Raw genomic sequence first — 23,959 nt, 5'->3', positions numbered from 1 at the left:
TCTAGGAATCTCCTGGGACGAAACAGGGCCTCTACCCTCCCTGTGATTTTCCCAATCGCACACATTATTTGTTTTTACATTGATTCCTATGGGAAAAATTGCTTCTTCTTACAAACGTTTCTATTTAAGAACCTGGTCACGGAACGAATTAAGTTCGTAAGTAGAAGTACCACTGAACTAGAATCCCAGTGACCAGTTAGGTCCCACAGAGTCGTCCTTTTTTGGGTCCCGTCAACAAAACAATGTCGTCTGGCGGGATCCAGGATAAGACCCTTCTCTGTGGTGGCCCCGACCCTCTGGAATCAACTCCCCCCCGGAGATTAGGATTGCCCCCACCCTCCTTGCCTTTCGCAAACTCCTTAAAACCCACCTCTGTCCTCAGGCATGGGGAAATTGATTCCCCTGGGCCTCTTCCATTTTATGTATGGTTTGTATGAGATGTATGGTTGTTTTTTATATTAAGGGGTTTTAAACTGCTTTTACTATTGGATTTGTACTGTTTTGTTGTTGTGAGCCACTCCAAGTCTCCGGAGAGGGGCAGCATACAAATCTAATAAATAATAATAATAATTTTTCAACCAATATATTAGCTACAGAATTCTGGAAGTTGAAGTCCACCAAATTTACTGAGGTTGAGAAATACTTATCTAGTACATAATTCACAAACATTTTATAACCACTAAATGGTTATATGGTTTGTATGCATTATTTTTTATTATTATTTTATTATCACTCGACAATGGTTTCCTCACATGTCAGTTATATCAATGACAGTCTCAAATGGGCTGTGGGCAAAATGGTTTGTGTATCAAAGTCATTGGAAATGTTCACTAAAATAAATTATTTCTGTTTATAGAGTATTGTTTTCAAGAAAAACAAAAGGAAATGATTTTCAAACTGTAAGATTAATGAAAAGGCACAAAAATAATTCATACATAACCATGAATTCTAAAAAAGCGTAGAACATCATAGTTCATATTTACCATGCCATTCCACCATACAACTGATGGGGTATAACTCTAATCTCTGGATTTAAAAGCAGTGTAGGAAACCCTCCCAGAATAAAATGGCTAGAAACTAATATGTTCCCCAGTGATCTGAGGAAATATAAACTCCACTTCTGTTTTGGAGTCCACTAAAATGATATCAGTCCTTATATTTCGGTATGAAAATATCAATCCTTACATATAATATAGGCAAACTAGCATAGTTTCTTGGATTAAAAAAGAAAACAGAATTTTCTGTCAGATATTTAAGAATCCCAATACCTACTGAGATTGATGGCCCATATACATGAAATTACGTAAGTCTGCAAAATATCCTTACAATATAAATGTTCCCTTGAATACAGTTATGTATTATATTGCTACATTTTCAACATTTTCTTATGTCACTGAGTAGAAGAATACATTTGACTCACATATGTGCAGTTCCCTTATTATGATAAAAACAACTTCACTGAGATTTGAATCTGAACAGAAAACACTTTTACTTGTTTCTCATAATCTTTATTAAATTTCTATAGAAGCACGTTATAGAAGTAACTCAGAGAATACAGTGTACACTTTTACTTCTTTTTTCTCTTTGAACAATAGTGTCAGGTTGCATTGGTATATTCTTTGGGACTATGACAAATTATCAGAACATTTTTCTGTGTAATGCATTGGGCCAGTGGATTTAACTATTTTAGTATCCAGCCATAGAAAGATGGAATTTTGGTAGCAATAAATATCAAATATCTTCTCTGCTTTATTGTAGGACAATGCAATGAATGCACACATGACATTTGCTATTATGCGCATCAAATTTATAAGTATATATTCACTTTGGATATTTATTTATATTACAAATGCATAATCCTTTATCTATCCTAGCTTTTCCCAGATAATCCAGACCACTGCAAATTGGCAAGACTTTGGATTATTAGAATCTACTAATGTTTCTTCTTCCTGACTATGATACTCAAGATTTTCCAGGTAGGGAGAATGGTGATCAAATTCAGTTTATAGTTTCTAATCTAGATATCTGCTTTGTCACCAGTACAATAAATTTAAGAGTAAACTGATATTATCATGATATTAAAGGGGACAGGGTCACCGGCACAACGCTCTTAACAACGGAAGATATATTTATTTCTATTAAGATGGAGGTCCAAACCTGGGATAAAGAGACTAGTTAAACACCTTCTATTCCTCTTCTTAACAATGAACATTAGCAACAGTGTATTTGGTTCTGATAACTTTATAAATAATATAACAATCATGTCTAGTAAACTGTACAGCAACAAGACACTGATCTTGAAATCAAACCTTAAATTACAGTTCAGTATAGCTAAAAAAAACCCTGAAGAACAAGTATTAGCTGGAAAAACTTTCCATTCTAGAGCTCTGCAATATTGATTATTCTCAACTATCCAAAGAACTCTTGATTACGAAAACAACTGAAATGAATTCATAAGTGTAGGGAACCTTATTCACTTGCTATTTTTCTAAATCAGAAATTATTGGAAATCTGTTATGCTTATATATGCAATTTATACATAAGCACATTTATGTAGAATTCATGTGGAATTTAAAAGCTGGGGGGAAATGATCCAAAAAGAGGAAAATCACTCTTTGAAAATGTCAGAGTTCTGATTTGGAAAAATAATAAGAGAGACACAAGTATATCCACTATTCAATTTTTAAACTTTTTTTCCTGAAATCCTCTCTTAATTATTTACATGCTAATGAAAAAAAATTCATTCACATTCTTTATGGTGACAATAATCAATCAGAATGATAACAGCAGGACAAATATTAGAATTATGTGGTGACTGGTATCTACTTTATAAAGCAAAGTCATCTTAAAATTAAGTACAAAAAAAATCTGCATTGAATGACTGCTGGTGTAGTATCTTGATCAGATATGATGACCAAGATTACAGTAAAAGCCCTATAACAGATATTACATCTGGAGCTTTTCCATTCTGTACATCTGCAATAAATGTTGGCAAAAATTTCTGGAGCATTAGACTCATATAAAACACAAGAATTCTCCTTCGTATGTACAGCATTAAATGAAACATTTGCCCGTTTTTAGTTTTCCAGATCACACACATATAATAATTTGTGTCCTCAGAAGAATATCTGTTTGGCATCCCCAGGACTCTGCTCCATAGGACAATAAGGACATTTTAATCTAAGAATAGAGAAAATATTAAAGTTAGCCACAAAATGGCAGGTAAATAGCCACATTTGAAGGTAACACATTTAAATAACTAATGCTTGACATTTCTCATTTCAATATTTGATTTGTGATTCAACAATACTGAAACAAAAAGTCAAAGAACAACTGGAGACCAAGATTTACAATATAAAATCAAGGTTAAAAATGAAAAAGAATAAAACCATCAAATACAACTTTTACCATGCCTATTTAATAGATTTTAAGTAGATCTCTTAAGTGGATGGAAAACCTTATATCAAATAATTAGGTAGGATGAAGAATTTAGGACAAAATCAGACTTTGAGAAATATAGAAAGACATCTTCTGGCCAAAAAGCAGCACTAAAATCTTCATTGGAATCAACTGTCAGGATTATGTGACATCTATTGGTAGAATAGCTTCACTACATATATTTAATGGACCATTTCAAATACAGTACAAGCTACCATCTTTAGCACATTGTAAAAGACTTTTAAACTGTGGGTTCCTGTTGCTTTTGGAAGGGTTATTCTCCCTTTAAATCAGTTTCATGATATTACTAGTCTTTACCATTGTAAGTAATGAAAGACTATGTAACTGTGCAAACAATTATGCCCTATAAATTATTAAAATAATTTTTAAAATGATTTTGCTTTCATTTCTTGCTGCAGTAATGAGAAACCCATTATGTGAAAGGATGCAGAGATGAGATTTTTATATTGGGTTGCCTTAAGAGCTTACAAAACATAATGTGCCCTGTTATATTATATATTTATCCTAAACAATTGCAAACTTATCAAATTTATATAGATCAGGGGTGTCAAACTGTGTGTCATGTGCTGGACACCCCTCCCCCTCCCCCCCACATTTAGTGAAGGGGGGGAAATCATGATGCACCATATGACATCACAAATTTGACACCTTTAATATAGATAATACTAGGCTCAATGGGTAAATGGTGTAATTCCTTAAAGGGCAATATATTTTTTAATAAATCTCAACTTTAAAAAAAGAACATTCCAGCTATCTTTTCTGCACTACAGTATAAAGGAAATGTGATTTAAAAAAGGAAACAGGAATCCAAAAAAGAAAAGCCTCCATTTCTTTCTTCAGCAACTCTCCACAGTTGCTATTTTATCCTTGTCATTAACATTGCCAAGCCAACTATTTAGTAAAGAGTATCTAGATGGCTGAATCTCTCCAAGAAAAATGGATTTTATTTACTGTACTGCTTCTTTGCACTCTGAGAATGTGCTGCAAGCCAGTCCACTTCTGGTTAGGAACCGACATTTGCTCTGTGTCAAATTCTCTGTCTCCCTACATTTAGGGACAGAAATCATAATTCGGTTGGATACTTTGTACTCTATTTCATGTCACTTGGAACATCATTTCCAACTCGGAATCTTTCATATGTTGAAATGTTAGCTGTACCATATCAGATGCTATAATAAATATGAAGAAGGTGACTAGATTGGGGAGGATTGTTTTAAAACAACATGTTTATAGAACACTAGACGAGTTCTTATAAAATCAAATGGCAACTCAATCTTCTGACATGCTGCTATAATAAATGGTTTCAAAAAAATCCTTTTTATCTTCTTTCCAATATCTGTTATAATTAACACTTATTTCCAAATATATGTTAAATTAAAAATTTTCTCCGTGAATTGAATTTTGACTTACTTGCTGCCATTAAACATTTTATTCAGAGCATCTCTTGATATAATATGACCGCAAACTAGCTTCATGGGTGGGTTGTTATCTGTTGTTTGTTGACGAAGGATGGGGCAAGCAAATATTGAATGATACCAGCACTTTTTGCCAAGGTCCACTTCAATCTGTACAAAACAAAGATGCAGTCACTAACTGTTTAAGATCAATATTTGCCCAGGCATATTGATTGGAAAGCATCATAACTGATTGGAAAAGATCATAATTGATTGGAAATGTCTCAACTACTTTCCACTTCCCACAGGTGTTTCAGGCAATTCATAGGACAGTTAAAAGGTTTTATGATGATTGACATGGATAGCATCCCTTGTTTTCTCCTTGCCACAAAATAGCATTTTCCAAATAATGTAGCGGAAGGATACACATATAACTGCTTGAAAAAAGGTAATGACTAAAGATATGAGATTTAGGTGACAATATTATTTGTAGTTATTAAATTTGTAGCATTATATTAGTATAAAAGTATGCCTAGAATGACTTACAAGTATAGATGTATAAACACAGAAAAGAGTTAAGGTTAACATTAGTATTGTAAGTTAAGGGAATTCAGAGAAATGAGTTGCTTGCCTGCTAACCATAAAATAGATATAAATGGATATACTCAGGGGAGAAATAAGACAGAGGATAGAGGGGGTAGAGGAAAGGAGGAAAGAAGGAAGAGAGAAGGTAGAAGAGAGGGGTTAGAAGAAGGAAGAGGGAGAGAAGAGAGAGGTGAGGAGAGGATGAGAAGGAGGATGAGAAAGTTAGAGCAGTGTTTCCCAACCTTGGCAACTTGAAGATATTTGGACTTCAACTCCCAGAATTCCCTAGCCAGCTGGCTGGGGAATTCTGGGAGTTGAAGTCCAGATATCTTCAAGTTGCCAAGGTTGGGAAACACTGAGTTAGAGGAAGGAAGAAGAGGGAAGTAGGGAGAAAGAAGAGAAGGAGAAAGTAGGTAGAGAAAAGGGAAGGAGGTAAGACATGGGTATGACATGATATGACTAGGGGAAAACAGATAGGCAACTTGATAAAGATGCATATGAGATTCACACATTGGTTTATATGTTAATACTTGATAAAATGTTATGTATTAATGTGTAATGTGGAGAGAAAAAATTTAAAAATGCAAAAGAAAGGCAATGACTGTATTAGTTGTCTCTTTGCAAGATTAAAATAAGGAAAGACACTTTCTATCACTTCACTTCTATAATCCAACACCTCAGTAGATGGTAATGGCTGTAAATAGAGATTACCATGACATACCTTAATTCAGCAGTGGAAGCAACTGCTCATATATACTTGGTTTATCTGGATTCCTCTTTTCGTCTTTCCTCTATTATTTAAAATAATCAAAAATCTGAACTACCGCTTACAATTTAGGATGAGTCAATGCAACCATCAGCCTGGTGTATTTTTGTGTGTGCATATGCACTTTTGAGCCAGACTTGATTTCTGATGACTACATGAGTAAGTGCAAACCTTTTTTACTGGCAACATTTTTGGGACATGGATTGCAATTATCTTCTCAGGGTTGAGAGGAAGTGATTGGCTCAAAGTTACCTACTAGTTTCATATCTAAGGTAGGAACATAACTCACAGGCTCCTTGTTCCAGCCTGGTGTCTTTAATTATACACTAAACTGGTGTTCACAAGACGTATCAATAGGGCTAAATAATAAAACAAAATCTAGACAAACAGTAACCAAACAAATACCTTCATTTATTTTAATAGACATAGAATAAATATCAAACAATTTCTGGGCAATAAAAAATTTAATTCTTAATCACTGAACTTCTTTAAGTAATTTACAAATAAATCTAAAATAACTAATTAAAATGTCTTTTGAACAAGATATTCCAGAATTATGGATCTTCCTATTAAATGACTAACATCTGCGATCTTCCCTCATGTGTGTTTTCTTATATTATACTATAGAAAATTAGCAACTGCCCCTTCTAGAAAAATGAAATATTTTGAGAAATATTTAAAAAGACAGGATTTTATATTTCCCCTAAAAGAGAAATGGAAATCTTGAGGGAGACAGAAGCTCAACCCCACCTCCCTTCCCCCAGCAGATATTTGAGGCTCATTAAGAAGGACTAGGCCAACCTATCTACAAGACAAAACACTTTCAGCCTCAGGATGATGGGATCCCCCCCCCCCTCAAGATCCAAACCAGGACAAAGCCATTATGTCATCATCCCCCAAATTCCAACCAAACTTAACTCAGACAACCTCAGCTATGAACCCTGCATAACCCCATGGGAGTCTGACAGTAACCAATAGAATACGTATACTGTATACTCTTGCCACCGGAACAGAAAGCCTAAGTTCAAAGCCCAGAGAGGGTATAAATAACCCTCACTCTCCGTTCCATGTAGTCAGCTGCACCAGGACAATGTGCTTAATGATTCTGCTTCATTAAATCATCTTTCCAATACTGTAATCCTCCATGTTTTCAGTATCTTTCGCTCTACTTGGAATTGGACCAGGTGGACATTACTTTCAACAGTACCCATATGTTAGAGCCACTTATTGCTATCCTTAAAAAACTACATATGTTACTTGCCTATAAATTAAATTGATCACATCAGATAATAAAAAATAAAATAAAACATTCATTATTATAAAGTATATTTTGCTAAAATATCCCAATTTGGGGGCATTCTTAAGAGAAATAAAATTCAAGTTACAATGTGATTTGTGCAAATCTCTAATCCAATTATTTACCTTATGGAAATAACTTCTATGCCAGGTAAAAAAATTATCTACTGGGATACAAAAAATTACTCACTGGTAATTCATCTTTCTGATTCCAAACACCAGTGCACTGTCTTTGTTCTATCACAGCTTTTATATTAATTAGAGCTGGCAATGCTACACAACCTGCTGAAAAGCTGAGGAAAGCAAAATATCAAAGTTTAATACTGTGAAACTCCCCCTGCAATAGTACATTTATTAAAGCATGTATTTACTTTAGAAGTAAAGAAATAAAGATTCCCTTCTCCCCACTCCATCTCCCCATCACTAGCCATGAATTGGGTGTTATCTTACATTTGCTGAGAAAGATGCTGACATAATGAATGGAATAATAAATTATGCAAACATTAGTGTTAAGGAGTTTGAATGAGTTTCAGAATAAGCTGAGGATCATCAGTTGCTTGAAAGGGGTGTTTTGCAAGATGAATGTAATTATTTTATACGTGCATTTTTATTTTACTTTTCTTTCTTTTCTGTACAGGAACATCTTTCCTTTACCTCAGCTCCATTCAGTTTACCTCCCCTCCTTTTCCTTCTTCTCCTATTCGGGCAACTATCCTTTCCTCTTATATCTTCTCAAAACTTTTTTTATTTCTATAAAAGGAGGGAAGGGAATCTGTGCTTATGTATTTAGGAGTATAATGTGAAAAAAAGAGTTTGTGTGGGAGACAATTGTTGGTATAAAATGGTTGTGGTTCAATGAATTTTATAACTGGTGTATCTTCATATATAGGCAAGTGATTTTAATTCTATTATTGCTGTTTTATATCATCACTATCCAGCCCCTTCCTTACTTCAAGAGTGTGACTACTGATAAGAAAACAAATATGATATGCTTGCATTTATTGCTTGAGGAAGATGATCTTCAAGCTTATTTTCATGTGGGTTTGACAAGTCTGACTTAAAACAATAGAACAGAACTGTTCAGCATTACACCATTGTCTATACAGGTAGTCCTCCACTTATGACACCAATTGAGCCCAAAATTTATGTTGTTAAGGGGGGGAAATGCCCCATTTTACATTTTTTCTTGACACATTTGTTAAGTAAACAACTGCGGTTGTCAAATTAGTAATATGGTTGTTAAATGAAGTTGGTTTCCCCATTGACTTTGCTTGTCAGAAGGTTGCAAAAAGGTATCACATGACCTTGGGACATAGCATCCATAAAAATGTGAGTCAGTTGCCAAGCATCCAAATGTAAATCACAGGACCACGGAGATGCTACAATGGTCATAGGTGCGAAAAATGGTCATAATTCACTTTTTCCAGTGCCATTGCAACTTTGAATAATCACTAAACAAACTGTAGTAAGTTGAGGACTACCTGTCCTTTTTTTTCCAATGTATTTTTCCTTTTCTGGTGAGAAATAACCTTTGTAATAACCTTCTTTTTGAGTAAGTATGATAATATATTCTAAATTATATTAACAATGTTATCAGCATTGCCATTTAATATAAGAACCTTATTAAAACAAAGGTTATTTTTTCAGATACTCATTTAAAACAGAATGAAAATAATATAATGCATTCATCATGCTACTGTTTGTGTACAAAGCTAACATTGTAGAACAACAATATAATGTACGGTAAAAAAAATTGCAATGTAGTGTAAAATCAAATTTACTTTAAAAGCAGAATGCATTTTATGGAAATAGCTTTGGAAAATGTAAAAATAAATGGTCTAAATACTATACAACTTCATTTTCATGGCTGGCCAAAATTAAGTCTAAACTGAAAATAAAATAGCAAAATAAAACTTAACAGGTAAAACTCGAAAAATTAAAATATCGTGCAAAAGTTCATTTATTTCAGTAATCAACTTAAAAGGTTAAATGCAATACATGAGAAAGACTTATTACATACAAAGCAAGATAGTTTATTTGACTTCTATACCACCCAATCCCAATGGGACTCAGTTCAAGCCGTGATTTGTCATAATTGTGATGATTATGGAGTACAGCTCATGAAAACCCCAAATCCCCCATCTCAGAAAATTAGAATATTATATACGATCAATAAAACAAGGATTGTACATAGAACAATATTGGACATCTGAAAAATATAAACATGCATACTGTATGTACGCAGTACTTGGTTTGGACCCCTTTTGTAGCAATTACTGCCTCAATGCGTCGTGGCATGGAAGCTATCAGTTTGTGGCACTGCTAAGGTTTCATGGAAGACCAGGATGCTTCAATAGCAGCCTTCAGCTCTTCTGCATTGTTCAGTCTAATGCAATGGTTCCCAACCTTTTTTGGGGCCAGGCCCCACCTAAGCTAAGCTCTGAAATCCTGATGCCCCATCTCGTGACATATAATTTTTACTATTCAAAAAGTGAACTCCTACTCACATAGAGGAAGCCTAAGAGGCCATTATCTTAGTTTAAACAAGGTTCCAATTGCCCACATTGAAGATCAAATTGCCCCCTTGTGGGGCGTGGGCCTCACGTTGGGAACCACTGGTCTAATGTCTCTCATCTTTCTCTTGGCAGTGCTCCATAAATTCTCCATGGGGTTCAGGTCAGATGAGCTTGCTGGCCAATGAAGCACAGTAATCCCATGGTTATTGAACCAGGTTTTGGTGCTTTTGGCAGTGTGGGCAGGGGCCACGCCCTGCTGCAAAATTGAAGTCAGCATCCCCGTAAAGCTTGGAAGCATGAAGTGCTCCAAAATCTCCTGGCATATGGCTGCGTTGACCCTGAACTTAATGAAGCACAGTGGACCAATATAAGCAGATGACATGGCTTCCCAAATCAACACAGACTGTAGAAACTTAACACTGGATTTCACACATCTAGCTGGGTGTGCCTCTCCATTCTTCCTCCATACTCTGGGTCTATGGTTTCCAAATGAGATGCAAAAGTCTCAATATTAGATTGAACAATGCAGAAGAGCTGAAGGCTGCTATGGAAGCATCCTGGTCTTCCATTTTGTCTTGCATGTAATGAGTCTCTCTCATATATTACATTTCACCTTTTAAGTTGCATTATTGAAATAAATGAACTTTTGCACGATATTCTAATTTTTTGACTTACCCCTGTGGATTACAGCTTAATACAGAGTCACAACTTTGTCACATTACAAAACTTGCTTAAGGCATAGTTTGCTTAAAACATGCTTAAGGCACATTCTACAGTTCTCTAGGGCAGGGCAGGTTATCAAAACAACACTTGATGGCAACAGTACTCAACTCTTTGACTCTTTCAGTGCCACAAATGCAGCCTGTTTATGAAACTTCACAAGTCCAAGCAAAAGGTAGTTTTTTTCCAGGCAGTTTCTGGAATAAACAGCTTGCCACTATTTCAAACCATAAACAGCTCTCTGAAACAGCAGGCAGAAAAGCAACCACTTGATTGAGATTGATTTTTAAAAATACACACACCAACTGATTTCATAATTTTTGGTCAACCTAGCACCATGACAGTGAACTTATGGCATGCGTGCCACAGCTGGCATGTAGAGTCATACCTGCGGGCATGCAAGCTGTTGCCATAGCTTAGCTCCAACATACTTGCGTGCACCGCCCAAGTAATTTTAAGACCATCCCTCCCCTCTAAGGAGTCCAAACGCAGCCGATTTTGGATACCAGGTAAGTACAGGGCTCACAGAGGCTCTGGTAGGGTTTTTTGGCCACCGGAGTACCTCCAGGGGATGGGGGAGGTCATTTTTGCCCTCCCTAGGCTCTAAGAAAGTCCTGGTGCCTGGGAAGGGTAAAAATCAGACCTACTGGACCCACTGGAAGTTGGGAAAAAAGGGAGCAGGGAGCATTATATGCAGGGGTGGGGCAGTGGGAGGTCACGCATGCATGCATGCATGGTGGGTGGGATGTGTGGGCACTGAATTATGGGTGTGAGCACGAGGTAGCACATGGGTGCATGCTTTCGGCACCTGAGGGGAAAAGGGTTCGCCATCACTGACCTAGCAATTACCTGTTAGAAAGCTACATATTCCATATTGTTAGAAATGGTGGGGTTAATTAGAATCAGATAAACCTTGAAGGATTGTCATACTCAGCATCTACATAGCATGAGATTTTTTTTTTCAGAATCTGAATTGCCTACTAGCTTTAATTCTGACATGGAATTATCCATACTTGAAGATGAAGCTAATCCTACCTTTTACTCAATGTAGAAAGGGTTCCAATTAGGTTTTTTTAAACTTAAGACTTAAATATTTTTATATTATTTATGCTAATTTGTAATAGAGAATTGGATTTATTTTTGGTAATTTGTTTAGAATTGGATTCATAGAATTTTGTTAAAAAAGAAAAATAAGTAGATAACCTCAAAATGCATGTAAAATAAAAAGCCATACCTAACACTAAGAGGTGATTCAATTGAGAGTCCCAATAATGCACAAGCATCCCTTGTAAAAATGTCACAGATGTCTGCCCATTGATTTGCATCTAGTAAATGGACATATGGAGAATTTTCAATTCCTTGCCTCAGGTATACAAGACTTCCCATCAAAATCTGAATATCTGCAAAAGGTTAAAAATGTAATGTAATTATTTTATAACATACACATTCATTTATATTGTCTTTATTCTAAAAACATTAATTCACTACCAATATTTCTGACTCTTTCAATTATTGAATGTGTATTCTTTTAATTTGAACTCAAAGTTCTTAAGTTATTTTTTTTATCTCCCCCACTTGGCACTTTAGAAAGAAAAAAACAGAAGTGTGCTTTTATGTAGTTTAATTATGTTTATAATTACAGTGAAGAGTTGCACCTTTAAAACTCTCTTGGTAGCCCAAATAAAATGTTATTGGACTCTGTTTTCTCTTATACCTATACCAGACATTGAGCAAACATTTAAAACATTTCAAACTGTTCTATTATTCTTTCAGCACTATTATTTATCAGTTCTGATGCAGAATCTGAAAGTGAACAAGTGCAACAAAATTTCTCAAAGACAGGGTCTGGGCTCTTCAAAAACACTGGGAACAAAGGTCACTTTATAAACAAGCAGTTCTATTTAGTGATATATATGAACAGTTGCTTAATACTTAAATGGATCTAAGTGATACAGTAGTGTGGTTTTGCATTTGTTTCATCAAGAGCCCCTTTTTGCTGGAAAACAAAATATTTACAAGAACGGGAATCAAAAAGTAGTATTATAATTTGGCGTGAAAAAAGTGAAAAAAGATTTGTTCCAAAAAAAAAAAAGAGTGGGCCAGTAAAACCACCTCTGTTTGAACCTTTGGTTGGCTAAACCAGCTCTCAGATTCAGAAAACCCCCCAAAAACAAACCTACCATATCCTTGGGAAAAAGCATTCTAAAAATGCTTCCATAATTAGATATGTCCTAACTCTAAAATTTTATATAAAATCACTAATATTTGTCAATAAATTAATAAATTTAAAAAACTGTAAATACGTAGGCAACAAAATTATTTAGGACAGTAAAATATTTGAAGAGTATTCTATACACTAAGCTTTTAACTTGAAATAATGTTTGGTATCTAGCATATAATATTTCATATTGCTTACCTTTCTGGTGATTGAGAGCAAATGGTTGAAAGTTTTTTGCATACTGCAATGCTTCTCTCTGATTTGCAGTTCCACCCATTAATAAACTAATAAAATATAATCTATGTAACTTAAACTCTAAGGAACTATTCTGTGTCATAAGCATTTCTCTGTTCGAAACAGCCCACCTAAGAAATAATGGGATAATTAATTTTAAGAAAAGAAAAACAAGAAATTAGTAATTATGATAATGGTTTTCCTACTTGCTTGAGGTCACTAAAAACTAAGATAATGTTATCTACTATGTTTCTTATATCACTAGTATACCTCCAGCAAGCGGTAAGTAACACTGCTTTTTACAAATGTAGGTATCTTGAATATAGAATGTAAAATGAAATTTCAAAATTATTGCCCAATATTTTGCAATGCAGCTTGCAATTTAAAAAGCATTTCATACAAACTGTGATTAACAGTTCCTGGTAGCTGCCCTCTAGTTAGAGCCAGGTCAGAGTTCCAAAATATGCCTTTGTTTTGTAAAAAAAAACACTACTTACTTACAGTCCTCTGCCAAATATGAATGGTCTCTAGGAAACTAGATAGAGATATTCTATTAACAGCAAGAAGCTGACATTTTCCCCACTAGGTCATAATGTGCCAAGCTGACCTCCATATGAGCAAAGGAATTGACAAATATCTTCTAGACAAATAACTGTTTTATCTGCAAGGCGGTTAAAAGAGCTTTCATTTATTAATACTATGCAATAACAAACTATTTGTGTCTTGGCTCAGATAATGTATAAGTAAACATTAAGTTTCTAAAGCACTTCCCAAAAAGTTATTTGGAGCATTGCTTAAATGCAGGAATCCTGCTTCCAATACAGATTTGGAATTGTAATCATTATTCATTTCAGAGACCCTAATTTCTATTAATCTGTTATCCTACTCTCATTACAACCTTGCTCATCAATTCTAAAACTGTAGTGAAAACAAGGATCTATTGTGGTTTGATACATCTCAGCTTAAATGAAAGTTGCTGAAGTTCTACTGGATATCTTCTATCTAACAGGAGTCTTGAGAATATCAAAACAAAAGTTTCTTTTCCACGCATATTGAAACACCACCACCCCGGCCCCTCTGGGAAAGTCTGGAGAATGTATTAAAAAAATATGGCGATCAGGAAATTGCTTCATCTTGTCCCTAAAGAAGAATTATACTAGCAATTCAGAAGTGGAATAACTAGTGCAAGTCTTTCCCTAAGACTGAGAGGAACATGAATTTTTCTGCCTATACCAATTATTTGTTTATTTCTAAGCAACATTTACACGATTCTTGCCATTCCAGAGCAGAAGAGTTGATGTGGTGTAGTCGAACTTAAGAAATCCTTGGAATCCTTAAAAGTTAGTAAGGGGCCTTGTAAAAAACTGATAGTAGCACAGAATGCTGTAGGAATACAACCTACAAGGCTCCAAATGTATTTCTAATACTATCAAATAAAGAGAGAAGGAAGCTGCATAATAACTCTCTCAGGCACATGAAACAAACGGAAGATGCTAAATGATTCTTATATCATTAAAAATGTCAGAATGTTTTCTTTAAAAATAGTTATTTGTGAAGTAATGGCATTTACAAGTAGTCCTTAACAGTTCATTTAGTGACTGTTCAAAGTTACCATGACACAGTGACATGGCCATTTTTCATAGTTTAATCCTTTCCGCATTCCCATGATCATGTGATCAAAATTCAGATGCTTGGCAAGTGGTTCCTATTTATGATTGTTGCTGTGTCCCAAGATAATGTGATCCCCTTTTGTGATCTTCTAACAAGCAAAGTTGATGAGGAAGTCAGATTCACTTAACAACCAGGTTACTAACTTATCAACTGCAATGATTTAATTAACAACTGAGGTCATAAAGGTCATAAAATGGGGTAAAATTCACATAACAAATACTTAACAAAAGAAAATTTGGGCTCAATTGTGATCATAAGTCAAGTATTACCTGTACTGCCAAAGCAGAGAAAATTTTGAAAAACAAAAAAAGACAAAAAAAACCCTTCTCTTTTCTTTCTGTATACTGTATATCTGCTTATTATACCCCACCATACAAAAAGTAATTTGGAATGCCACAATACATAACATAGGGAACAACTCAGAATTTGCAGTACAGAGTAGCCTAATATTAGGCTTCCATGGGAACCAATCGTTTTAGAAATTTAAGAACACATGTAACAGATTTGATAACTTTTTAGAAACCTTCATTTATACAAGTGATCTTATACAAGTAATGATGGTAATTGAGATCAAATTTTTCATTGTTAAGCCATATATCATGTGGCTGCTTGCTCAGTAACATGGCAATCCTGACAATCCCCCTTGCTGTTGTTAAACAGGGATTGTGAGTCATTAAGCATGGACCTCCTCATAATTTCCTGCTGGCTTCCAACAAGCAAAGTCAGTAGGCAAATAATGAAATCATACATGGCATTCGGAATACCAAAAGACCACAACCTTGAATGCTGACATTTTATCTTTAGTCAGTTCTCAGTTGCAAGCCTCAGCTTAATACTGCATTAGCTTATTGCAGTATTTGGCTTATACTGATTACTTACTCAGAAAATGGCATATTCTATGAAAGAAAGATAGTTCCTGCTACTTAGTAGAATTATTCAAGCTGTGTTTTTCAGTTGAGGCAGGATATATGAGCTTTTGTACACATTTATTTAGCTCTAACATACCCCAACATGCACAAACTTATTAAAGGAAAAAAATTCAGTATCTCTTAGATTTTATCTAAAGAGTTTCCAATTAGCTAAATAACTCACTCCAACGCAGGTCTCAAAACTCTAACTTTAAGTGCTTCCAATATTCTGTTCAGCTCCACAAATGGTTGCTTTTGACTTTGGTCTATAGAAAGTCCAGACTCCTGAAAAAAAAAGTTATAGTCCATATCTATTAGTTATCGGAGTATTTTTCACATCAATATCATCTATGATTATTAAATAATTTATTTTTCCCTTCACATTCTGGCTGCAATTACCTGACAAAGCTCCTCAGCTACGTCTAACATCCCTTGCCGGAAAAAGTGTTCAACCATAACTTCATTCAGAATCCTCTGGCTATCAGCCTGCCAACATCCATCTATTCCGACACTGCTAATGTCAGAGTCAAAATTCTGTGAATTGAAAAATGATAATTAAGTCTAATTAAGAAACCATTTTTTTCTGATTTTATTCAGATGCCAATATCACTACTTTCAAACTATTCCATCCATTACAAAATTACTGTATCTTCTATATTCAAATCATATTTTAAAATTGCAGATTGACAGAAGACACTCTAAATTAATTTTGTCTATCCCATTAATATAGGAGTTGAAGAACTCCTCTATTCACATTTAATTCATGTAAGGTATCGTGGAAGAGGTCGAACTGCAGCAAGAGATGCAGGACACAATTGAACTTGCCTCCAAATATTCTCTCCTATATAAAAATGTTTTTTGGATTGATATATATTTTTTAACCTAATCTTGTAAGAAAATATTAGTGCTATTTACCTCACAGCATGTCTTGTGATCTGGTTACAGAAGGAATTTCTACCACTCCTTTGACTTGGTCTGATCATAAATGAAATCATATTATTCATTTGGTGTGCCCCCAGCATATAATGGATCCAATAGTTTCCAAGATGAGTTGAGTAGTTTTCCAAAACTTTAGTAGGTAAACTCATCAAAATAAATCCTTGTTGGCCATAGCAATGCAAGATAAACTGGGCTCTTGAAATTACTCCCAAACAGTCCTTGATAACAGCTACTGTTATCAAGGACAGCTATCCTTGATTTATTCAGGAAATCCAGGAGATAAAGTAGAAGGAGAAACATCTAAAGCAACAATGGCAGTAAAAGAGGCAAAACATTGTTAGCTATTGCTTACTGTGTTAGTAAGCATGGTTGCAACTTATTTAGGAATGCTAATTCCACTTTGAGGGTAAACCAATATGGAGAACATCAGCCAGCCACTGCATCCATGTTTATACACCATACTGAGACAAATAATCATTTACTATGCTGAGCATCAATAACAGATCTATGCATAATAGCCCCTCTTCAATTTTTCAGTTGAAATTGGTTAAAATTTGTTACATTATGATAATACTAACATATTTGAAGATTTGGAATGAGGACAGAGGTTATGTGATCTGTAGCTGACATGGTATTTTTAATATTCTTATTAGTTTCAATCAAACCCTAAAGTACAAGAATTAAATTATTGGAAAGGAAATGGATATCCACACAACATTCAATCCACTACACCAAAACCAGAGCAATCTCTGGCCATACATCAAAAACATTTCAGAAACGATAAAAAGTTACAACTACATGGCATTAATCACAAACCAACTAAAGCAATTTAAAACATCTCAAGAATACAAAAAGACCCAGTAGCACCAAAAGAAAAAAACCCAGGAATCATTTATAGCAGGGGTGTCAAACTCACTGCATCACATTGTTGTTGTATGATGTATGACAACTTTTTCCCTTTCATTAAACCAAGCATGGTGTGGCCAGCCTGTGATTATCTAGGCCATGTATTTGACAACTCCTTACATGCACAATACATGGATAGAACGTCCACCGTAGTTTCATTTGAGAAACTGAGCATTTGAGACCAAGCTAAGTTTGTATTAGCAAATTCCTAGAAGCCTGGCATTCAGACCAATCAGCCATCAACAGGCATATAGAAATAAACATTTACATACTATTCAAAAAGGACAATCAAAAAGTTAAAAGACCAAAACACCTTCTTGCCACTAGTCAACACTCAGATAAACAGAAATTAACCCCAAGCTTAATACTAGACCAACAATTAAGCAAGGAAGGAACTAACAAATAAAGACCATAACAATAAAAAAGTCTAATCTAGGAACCACCAAGAACATTCCCACGAACACTAACACTAACTTCAATATAAACACACAGTAAACCCCACTTACAGTAGCACAGAAGTTATCACTTAGGTAATGAAACATCTACAAGGAAACAATTAAGCTCAGAGAGCATCAAGGGCCTCACAGTATAACTTGAGCTACAAATATTCTGTGTTCTCCCTTATTGCTTCTTTTATGGAGACATCTGAACCAGATTCATACTATCTTTGATTAGTATATATATCCTGATAGCCAAGATTTGGCCTATGCCCAGATGTTGCTCATAGACAAAATAGCCCAGATTATAGCACATATACCTAGGTTTTATGCAGTAACACAGGTCTGTTGAACACTGATGGATTTCTTTTTTTTTTGAAAAGAATAAAAATGAAGAAACATCCTTGCAAAACATATGGGATATGGCCAAAGCATATTTTAGGGGTTTAGTAATTTCCTATGTAGGAAGGAAAATAAGGAGCAAAAGAAAAAAATGAAAGGATTTAGAAGAAAAATATAAAAAAACTTGAAATGGAACTTTAAAGAGAGCCAAAAAAACTAAATGGTAAAAATCAAATGGAACTAGTAAAAGATGAATTAAGTATTCTAAAGAAAGAAGAATTGGCACAAAAAATTAAAGCAGCCAAAAAGAACTTGTTTGAAAATGCAAATAAGCTGGGGAGATGATTGGTATTCAGACTTAAAAGAGAAAGAAAAGAAATTGATACACGAGTTACAAGACAAGTACAATCCGATACAAAAATGAAGAAAAAAATAACAAAAGAATTTTATTAAAAACTATACAACAAATAAAACATACTATAAAATAAAATAAAGCAATATATAGAAGAAGTCAACCTACCAAAAGTGTCGGAAGAAGTGAAGACAACGTTGAATTAAAGAATAACAATGATTGAATTAAGAGGAGCAATTATGAGGCAAAAAAATAACAAGCTTCCTTGCTTGTCCCAGCTTCTGCCAACCTAGCAATTCGAAACAACGCAAAAAATGCAAGTAGAAAAATAGGGACCACTTTGGTGGGTAGGTAAGAGCATTCTGTGTGCCTTCGGCATTTAGTCATGCTGGCCACATGACCATGGAGAAGCCTTCGGACACCCCTGGCTCTTTAGCTTAGAAACGGAGATGAGCACTACTCCTAGAGCTGGAAATGACTAGCACACATGTTCAGGGGAACCTAAACCTTGACCTTTATCTAAAAACTAAACAAGAACTAAATAGATTAGGGATTTACCTATCATGGTGGCCACAATTACATATGTACAGTATGAAAAAGATGGTGAGGTGTATGGGCTTTATAAGGAACCAAATAAGTTAGATCAGAATCTAATGGCAACAGATGAAAAATTAAGAGGTTATATAATTATTTATTCACTATTAAATTGGAGGAAGAATAAGTAAAAGAAACCATGATAATTTTGGCTAAGAATTTTGACTGTGCAATATAATTGGACAGGTGGCAGAAATTATGGGATAGAAATTACAAATTCATCATGTCAACAGCGCAATAAAGAAAATCTTTATAAAATCTTTTATAGATGGCATTTTTTCCCTGCAAGAATAGTGAATATGTACAAAGAAAAATATACTAAATGTTGGAAATGTAAGCAAATATCAGGTATATATTATCATAGGTAGTGGACATCACCCAAAGCAAAAAAACATTGGACGAAAATTCACATATGGCTGAAACTATGACAAAACAACACATAGATATGAAACCTGAGCTATTCCAGCTGGGCATGTTCAGTATTGAGCTGCAGCCGGTATGGCCAGGTGCGCAGTCCCAGTTGGAAAAATGGAGCTGCGCATGCTGATTGGTAGGCGGGCAGACATGTCAGCGCAAGATTCAACTTCTGCACATGCGCAAGAAGCCAAATCTCATGTAGGAACACTTGGGCGTGTGAGATTTTGCCAATTTTTCGCAGGTTTTTTGCTTCTGCGCATGCACTGAAGCAAAGAAATTGTCAAAAATCAGTAGAATCTCTCACACGTGAGCGTCCTCACATGAGATTTGGCTTCTGTGCATGCACAGGAAGCTGAATCATGCACCATTTGCACTCATGTGCACCAGAATGCGTCCACGTGCCTGCCCAGCGGGAGCACCCCAGGAGCACTGGCGACGGGCAGCCCTTCCCTGGGCGTGTTACCAGAAAACTATAATAAAGGTAATACATATTTAATTCTACATATTTTAACAGTAGCCAGCATTGTAGCCACCCCAAATCTTCGGAGAGGGGTGGCATACAAGTCTACTAAATTATTATTATTATTGTATGCACACAATACTTGAAAAATGAAGAAACCCCTACTGCTGGCAATATAATAAAAAAAATACTGAGGCGCAAAAGTGGATAGGTTAACCCTAAAAATCAAAGACAAAGAAGACTCGGAATATGTTATGGCATGGGAATTTTTTTACAAATGGCTAGTTAATAGATACAGAGGTTAGATGAGTGGATTTATGTGAAAATATGGACTACATGGAAAAGAAAAACTGAGTACTGTAAATACTTTGAAGGTTATATAATTGATGTCATTATGGAAGACGGTATACTTTTGAATAATGATCAATATTATCTAATATGTTTGTATGTTGATTATAATGATTATAATGATGCTTATATTTTAACACTTTGATATGTAGAAAGCACACTGTTCAATATAGAAATGGAATCTGCAACACAAAACAATAAAAATATTAATATTAAAAAAGATCTCAGCTAGCAGTGATTGAAACCAGAAATAGGTCTTATGTTTGTGGTGAATTAGTAATATGAAAACTTAAGTGATTACATTGAAAAATATAAGATTTCACACTGGAGATGATTAGGGAAGAAATCAGAAATAAAATTGGAATTATCCTGGGGGGAAAAACTAATACCTTATCAATTGCTTTTCCAACACGAGAAACACTACTGTGGATATCCTTATGATCCGAAGCCAATTTTTGAACTGTGTCCTTTATTCGTTTACAACATTGGGTCATAACAAGTGATATTGTACCTGATAGATCTTCATCTGGATCTAAACAGAAGAAAGAAAAACTAAAAATTAATTGCATTCTGAGAAGCATCTCAAAAGCCCAGGCTTTATACCTTAATTTCAAAGACCTATACCATTGATAGAGAAATTTTATTGGTTCGCGTGCCAAAAGGGGGTGTTGGGGGGGCTAGCATGCGCAGCCTGCCCACATCCCTTCCCTCCCCCTGCACATGCACAACCCCCTGCATGGTGCCCCTCCCCCCATGCATGCGCACAGGCCTTTCTGAAGCCTGGTATGTTAAGAAAAATCACCAGACAGACAAACCGGAAGTTCGGAGAAATGCACTTCCAGTTGCTGTTGTGTTGTTTTTTTCCACTTCTAACACCATAGGCATGTTTCACTAGAAAGCAGAAAATTCAAAAAGCTTGGCATTCAGAGAAAGCAGCCCTCAATAGACACATAATGTTAACTTTATATCCGCTAACCTGATAGGCAGATATCACGCCAGACGGGAACAAATATATCAGTAGGGAGAAAGTAGGGAGGAACTTGTGAAATATCGCTGTGCCTGAGCTTCCTTTCAGCACCCAGACAGGTGTGAGCAAGGGTATAGTTCACATGGGTGCATTAACACCCCTCCAATCCTGGCAAGAAATGACAGCAGGCGCAGAAATCCCGCCTCACCTTGTATATCCCAATCAACTGATTTATGGAGTAGACCTAGTAATTAGCAATTAAGTGCTCCTGGGCCCAGTCCTGCTATTGAGAAAGAAGACTTAACCCTCTGATAGTATAAAGGCCACACATAATCACACATACTTAAAGGAGTAACAAACCCTATAATTAACTAACATTAAGAGTGAATAAATGCTGATCCCACTACCATCTTCCTCATTTTCAAAATGGCCTTTTAGGAAAAGTTGTGTAGGGATATTGAATTGTCAGAAGACATCATATCCTGCTTAATTAATTTTGTATTATCAGTCATATTATTTTGAGAATTTTTTCCTGCTTTCTGGGGGTGGGGAAAAACAGGTACAATTGTATTCTTTTATCTTCTATCATATTTCAGACAATTCTAACTAATGGAAAAGTAAAGGACTAACATTGGGAGGGGCAGACTGCAGTGAATTTGAAAGAGGACAGACAGATCACTAAAATTTACCAATTACTCCTTGAACAAGAAAGAATAAAGGAAACAATCAAAAACCCTATGATAGCATGGGCTAAAAATGTCCGTCCAACACGACATACACTTAGCGGACTGGGAGAAATCATGGAACACAATATCTAAAATCACACAGTCAGCAGCATATAAGGAAAATTATTACAAACTCTTTTATAGATGGTGCATGCCACCATCAAGACTAGCGAAGATCTACCCGACCTTACAAGACACCTGCTGGAAATGTAAAAAACAAAAAGGTTCCTTTTTTCACATGTGGTGGTCCTGCCCCAAAATTCAAAAAATATGGAAAACAACCCACAAATGGCTCACATAAATTACAAAAGAGATAGAATACACACCAGAAGGTATGCTCTTAGGAATTTGGAAAAGACCCTATACCAAGCAAACGCTTTTCCTTATAACACACATAAACACCGCAGTCAGAATCTCATTGGCACAAACATGGAAAAATGAACAAACCCCATTGGAAAGTTTAATTATTGACAAAATATAGAGATGTATAGAGATGGATGAAATGACAAACTCAATTAAGGGGACCAAAAGCAAAAAACCCAAACAACTATGGCATAAATGGCACGAATGGATTCAAAACAAAGATTGAAAATGTAACAAGACAAAGTACCAGTATACATAAGAAAGACAATAACCTTACAATGCTAATGGAAATGAAGGGGGGAAAACAAAACAAAAAAACAAAACAAAACAAAACATTAAGATGTATTTCTTTTTCTATGTATTTCTTTCTATCTTAATAGTAAACTCTACTCACGATAATTATATTTGAATGTACATGAATGAACCTGATCAAAACAAATGAAAAAGAAATGGACATAATCATTATACTGAGAGCACAGGTCACATGACTAAAAGCAAATTTAAAGGAAGAGATGACACATTCATAAAGCTTGGGAATATGAGGAAATACAATAATACACACAAGACAACTGCGACCAAACAATTACAGCAGCCAGAATAGGACTTGTATAGGGATTTGCCATCTTGCCTAATTAAACCCTGATCCTATTTCTTTAACAGCACTCCCGATAAAGAAAAAATATGAAACGTTGGGGATAAGGGTTTCTCCTCTTGTTCACAAGCTTGTTCAAAGAGTACTTCTAATACAGTATACCCTCCCCAATATATTACGGACACTTTATATATAATATAGACACATTCACTAAAAAGCCGAGATGAGTTACAATTCTCTGCTGAGCACAGGCTCAATGGAAATTCTAGTAGACAACGTTGGCGCGCGGTTTGTGAATCAGCCGACTTTTTAAAAGGCAACCCTCTCCGGCTAAATTTCTACCCGTATAACTCTCGCGGGGGGAAACATTGATTCTGAAGAAAAAGGGGAGCAAGGTAGTACATACTTTCGCTCTGGAGAATTTCGCGGCGTAGCCCTGCCACGTACTGGATCAGCTCCTCCAAACTCCGCTCGCACAGCTGCCCGTAGCCGGAGAACTTCTGAAGCACCTTCTCTAGCTCGCGCTCCACCGTCACGCACTGGTCCATTGTCTTTCCCTCTGGCACCCGCCTGCCCTCCCGCCGACCAAGCAAGACAGTCCGGCTCGGCCAGAGGACAATCCACGGAGGACCTCCGCGAAAGAGAACGAAGGAGCAAAGCGGAGAAGCTCGGTGAGTTGCTGTTTTTGCAGGCGGAACGGAAGACAGCTGAGGTCCACCAGCTAAATACTGGAGATACGTCACAGGCAAC

General features: G+C 35.6%; 2 protein-coding genes across 2 annotated transcripts in view; one reads left to right on the top strand and one right to left on the bottom strand.

The window, feature by feature from the left end:
• The window catches only part of IMMT (inner membrane mitochondrial protein), a 348,633-nt gene that overhangs the window by 181,039 nt on the left and 143,635 nt on the right, over positions 1-23,959 (top strand). The gene's annotated exons all lie outside the window — the stretch shown is intronic.
• Positions 1,493-23,939, bottom strand: RMND5A (required for meiotic nuclear division 5 homolog A). Its single transcript, XM_070727520.1, has 9 exons — positions 23,616-23,939; positions 20,952-21,094; positions 16,167-16,301; positions 15,952-16,052; positions 13,153-13,319; positions 11,971-12,136; positions 7,691-7,793; positions 4,870-5,024; positions 1,493-3,180 (listed from the first exon to the last, which is right to left on the bottom strand). Exons 1-9 carry the CDS (start codon positions 23,755-23,757, stop codon positions 3,117-3,119), a joined length of 1,176 nt encoding a protein of 391 aa, XP_070583621.1. The 5' UTR covers positions 23,758-23,939; the 3' UTR covers positions 1,493-3,116.

This window comes from Erythrolamprus reginae, chromosome Z (assembly GCF_031021105.1).
Source record: "Erythrolamprus reginae isolate rEryReg1 chromosome Z, rEryReg1.hap1, whole genome shotgun sequence".
NCBI lineage: Eukaryota > Metazoa > Chordata > Lepidosauria > Squamata > Dipsadidae > Erythrolamprus > Erythrolamprus reginae.
This window is presented reverse-complemented; position numbering and strand designations above follow the sequence as displayed.